Genomic DNA, 5,000 nt, shown 5'->3' on the forward strand with positions numbered 1-5,000 from the left:
TGCTAACCATACCGACGTCTATGGTGCTAACCATACCTATGTCTAGGGTGCTAACCATACCGACGTCTATGGTGCTAACCATACCGACGTCTAGGGTGCTAACCATACCGACGTCTATGGTGCTAACCATACCGACGTCTATGGTGCTAACCATACCTATGTCTAGGGTGCTAACCATATCGACGTCTATGGTGCTAACCATACCGACGTCTATGGTGCTAACCATACCCATGTCTATGGTGCTAACCATATCGACGTCTATGGTGCTAACCATACCTATGTCTAGGGTGCTAACCATATCGACGTCTATGGTGCTAACCATACCGACGTCTATGGTGCTAACCATACCGACGTCTATGGTGCTAACCATACCTATGTCTAGGGTGCTAACCATACCGACGTCGATGGTGCTAACCATACCGACGTCTATGGTGCTAACCATACCTATGTCTAGGGTGCTAACCATACCGACGTCTATGGTGCTAACCATACCGACGTCTATGGTGCTAACCATACCTATGTCTATGGTGTTAACCATACCTATGTCTAGGGTGCTAACCATACCGACGTCTAGGGTGCTAACCATACCGACGTCTATGGTGCTAACCATACCGACGTCTATGGTGCTAACCATACCTATGTCTAGGGTGCTAACCATATCGACGTCTATGGTGCTAACCATACCGACGTCTATGGTGCTAACCATACCCATGTCTATGGTGCTAACCATATCGACGTCTATGGTGCTAACCATACCTATGTCTAGGGTGCTAACCATATCGACGTCTATGGTGCTAACCATACCGACGTCTATGGTGCTAACCATACCGACGTCTATGGTGCTAACCATACCGACGTCGATGGTGCCAACTTACCTGTTAACTGGGCACACCGGCTAATATTACCTCTTATTGTTGATGTGACAGAAACTCACTAGCCACATGAAGTTCTCACAACGCGTTGGCAGGCCTCTTGTTTATGAATGTGTAGGCCATGACTCACACCCCTCCAGACCAGCGCGCGCGCACACACACACACTCACACCCCTCCAGACACGCACGCACGCACGCACACACACACACTCCAGATCAGCCCCTATACAGCGGAGCTCTCACCCTGTCACTTAGCCACAGTGTGCGCACACAGCAGAGGCTACAGCTATGCAGAACTATTTATGGCCAGTTTTGATTGGCTGCAGCTCACTAATCTAACACGTATCAAGCCCTGATCTTTTATGAAAAAATATCTATTTACAGATAACTGTCTTTTTTAATACGTAAATGGAAAATGACTACATGTCTACATAAAAAAAATGTTAAAACTGTATCAATTTGGACTGAACCAAATAGCACTTTTCTCGTTCTGTATTAAAATGCATCATCTCCTAAACACGGCCCACATCAGTGCAGTGGACGTGTGTGTGTGTGTGTGTGTGTGTGTGAGATTGAGTGAGAATGTAGAAGATGTGTGATTTACTGTTTGCGTGTGTGTGTGTGTGTGTGTGTGAGATTGAGTGAGAATGTAGAAGATGTGTGATTTACTGTTTGTGTGTGTGTGTGTGTGTGAGATTGAGTGAGAATGTAGAAGATGTGTGATTTACTGTTGTGTGTGTGTGTGTGTGTGTGTGTGTGTGTGAGATTGAGTGAGAGTGTAGAAGATGTGTGATTTACTGTGTGTGCGTGCGTCCGCACTTCAGATGAGTGTGAGAACAAGCGACAGTGCAGTGTGTGTGTGTTTGTGTGCGCACAAGCTTATACACACATGCTTCTTCAGCAGGGTGTGTGTGTGTGTGTGTGTGTGTGTGTGTGTGTGTGTGTGCATGCTTCAAGTTGTGTGAAACTCTTGGCCGGTGGTCTGCTAGCAATGCTCAGCATCTCAAGTGTTTTGTCGTGTGTATTTGTGGTTATTCTGACTGGAGCAGTTGGCTGCGCAGCCGAACCCAGGATCCCCCGACGCTGCGTTCCCTAACCCAGGAACCCCCCCGACGCTGCGTTCCCTAACCCAGGAACCCCCCGACGCTGCGTTGCCTAACCCAGGAACCCCCCAACGCTGCGTTCCCTAACCCAGGAACCCCCCGACGCTGCGTTCGGCTTCTCAGACCTCCCCTCTGAGCCGTGTGTGTGTTCTCTGGTCTACACTGCACTGTAGTCTGGCAAAACGCCACTCCCACTCCGCTGTATGTATTTCCAATACCCCTTGGACAGGAGGGAGGGCCTTTCACTGGAACACACAGGCTGCCTGTGCACCTGGACAGCTGGAGGACTGTGTGTGTGTGTGTGTGTGTGTGTGTGTGTGTGTGTGTGTGTGTGTTTATGTGTGTGTGTGCATCATGTGTCTGTGTGTGATGTGTGTGTTCATGTGCGTGTGCGTGTGTGTGTTTGATGTGTGTGTGATGTGTGTGTGTGTGTGTTCATGTGTCTGTGTGTGTGTGTGTGTGTGTGTGTGTGTGTGTGTGTGTACGTGTGTTTGATGTGTGTGTGTGTGTGATGTGTGTGACTCACTAGCAAACTGGCCGGATCAGAGTTTTGTCTGAAATCCTTCATGGGTTTTTTTTTTCTGCTGCTATCTCTGTTATGCAATTATCTGTAATCACCATTACTGAACTTTCAGCCTTCTCAGCCTTCACCAGCACGTCACCCCAAATCCCTGCAACTAACTCTCTCACTCCCTCTCTGTAACTCCAAAGTAATCCTACTCACTAAACACATTGGGACACACAGGTATCCTCTATTAAAAGTAGCACCAAACATCTCACTTTTCATTAGCGATTATAATCGTCTCCTCCTCCCCCCCCTATCTGCAGACTCAGATGATGGCGTTCTTCTGGCACGGGCTTAACCTTCAGCACTATTTTACCTCTCTTCCATGCGGGTTTTAGGTGCACTACACTGACGTCATTTCACGATTTAGGCCTCCAACTCGTAGGTATATATCTGAGAAAACCCTGAATGGGATGCATAACATCACTTTAACACTACACAACCACGACATTTTAACGGACAGTGCGAAGGGAACAAGACAAGCCTCCGTCACGTGGTAGAACTGACAGTTAACTAGCTAACGTTAAAGTTAAATATCAAAACCGGGGCATTTTAATGCTAACTGGGGCGCCATGGTATCCTCAACTTAGACTATGCAGGGGTGTTATGTAACATAACATATAGGGTTACATTAGTTGGGTACAGTACCTGCTAGTTCACTGCTAACGTCACTTCACTGTGGCTCAATTCGCTAGCCAGTCCCACCAGAGACATTACATAGGCAATTAGCATGGTCTTAACTTAGCCAGCTTGCTAACTAGCATTAGCTCAAAACAAGGGGGAAACATAGCCAGGTACTAAAGACTGAGGTCTCAAGTTCACGCAGTTAGCTAGGTACCATGCTAACTTAGCTTAGATAAGTCTCATTAGCTGACGAACTTACATCTTCCTCTGTTTCTCCATCTCGGCCTTTTTCTCTTCTTCCTCTTTGCGTTGTTTCTCGTCGATTGCGCTTCGCTTGCTTAGCGTTCGCCCGAAGATGTCTATCCTCTCAGGAGGCGAAGCTGGTCTCTCTCTGCGGGTCGACGCTGTTGTTGACCGAGACCTGGAGCGGGATTCACGTCGCCGGCTCCTTTTAGACTCCCGGGATTTGGAACGTTTCTTGGGGCGTTCGGCGTCTCGGGACCTCGACCTGGAGCGGGTGCGTCTTTTGCTGTGTTTGCTGCTTTTTGAGTGTTTGGAACGGGACGAACTGCGGCTTCTGGATCGCCCCATGGCCGCCGGTGGAGAGGCTTAACACACCGCTAACTCCGAAACAGTTCCAAACAAAACGTCTATGAACAAGTATTAATGTACCTTGCACCACAGACAATGCTTGATAACCATAGAGATTTGAAAATCCCCTCAGAATATGTTTAATTTACCCAAATCCTTAAGATCTAATTGTTGTGCTAGCTAAATCAAACCAAGATGGCGGATATAACTCTTTTCCCAGAATGCCTTGTGCTCGGGCTATTTCCGTTTTTTTTTTTGGATTTTTCCGGATTGTTATGGGAACGATGTTAGTTCTGCTATGACCACAGAAGTGGCTGTGGCTAAATACTGGAGATATTTTTCAGGTTGTTGGGACAAACAAACCGCGTAGGCCTAGTTCAGACAATTTAACAAATTAGATATTGTTGAGAAATTTGTGTGGTCAAAATTGACAGACTACAGAAAGATGAGTGGTGTCATTTGGTTGGCTGTTGAGCTCAAATATCAACAACCGGACTTTGCCTTTAATACGCTTTAACATGTCAGTTCAATTTACCTAATCACAAATGTATGTTTGGAAAAACAAAAAAAATGTGTTAAAATATACAAAGATTCGATTTGTTTTCAGCATTGACCAATTACAAATTATTGGGAGATTGAACTGGTTTTCTGTTTCAGTGAGATGATCAGGAAAAAATGTAATAACAGAAAATTGGTGATTGGAGTTATTCAATATTGTAGTGATACTGTATGCAGAGTTCTGCCTAGGTGCAATAATTAAATCAGCTTTTCACCATCTCAAAAACATAGCCAAACTCAGAGGCCTTATGTCAAAACATGATAAAAAAAAACGCATTAATGCCTTTATCTCCAGGGGTTGACTACTGCATTGGTCTTTTCACAGCCCTTCCTAAAAAAGACTATCAAACAGCTTCAGATTGTGCACAAAATGCAGCTGCTAGAGTTCTTCTGAAAACCAAAAGAATTGACCACATTACTTCAATACTCCAGTTCTTACGGCTTCCAGTAAGTCACATAATTGACTTTAAAGCACTGTACTGGCAGAAGTTGAGACTGGACCAAATGACCTGTCAGATATGTTTCAGCAGTACATTCCTGCTAGACCTCTCGGATCACTGGAGAGAAATCTGTTGCTATCTGTTCACAGGGTGAAGCGGCTTCTAGCCATCAGATACAGTAATTCGATGAATTTGCTGCACTTAGTTTGTTTACCATTATGGTTCTGGTTTAGCCTATACTCATACC

At 45.7% G+C, this 5,000-nt stretch overlaps 1 protein-coding gene across 1 annotated transcript in view; it reads right to left on the bottom strand.

The window, feature by feature from the left end:
* The window catches only part of LOC105912353 (arginine and glutamate-rich protein 1-B), a 15,069-nt gene extending 11,085 nt beyond the window's left edge, over positions 1-3,984 (bottom strand). The window contains exon 1 of the mRNA XM_012841310.3: positions 3,424-3,984. Within this exon, the coding sequence (XP_012696764.1) occupies positions 3,424-3,755 (332 nt within the window). The 5' untranslated portion in view covers positions 3,756-3,984. The remainder of the gene's footprint in view (positions 1-3,423) is intronic.
* Between the last annotated feature and the right edge of the window lie 1,016 nt (positions 3,985-5,000).

Source organism: Clupea harengus, chromosome 2 (genome assembly GCF_900700415.2).
Source record: "Clupea harengus chromosome 2, Ch_v2.0.2, whole genome shotgun sequence".
Taxonomy (NCBI): domain Eukaryota; kingdom Metazoa; phylum Chordata; class Actinopteri; order Clupeiformes; family Clupeidae; genus Clupea; species Clupea harengus.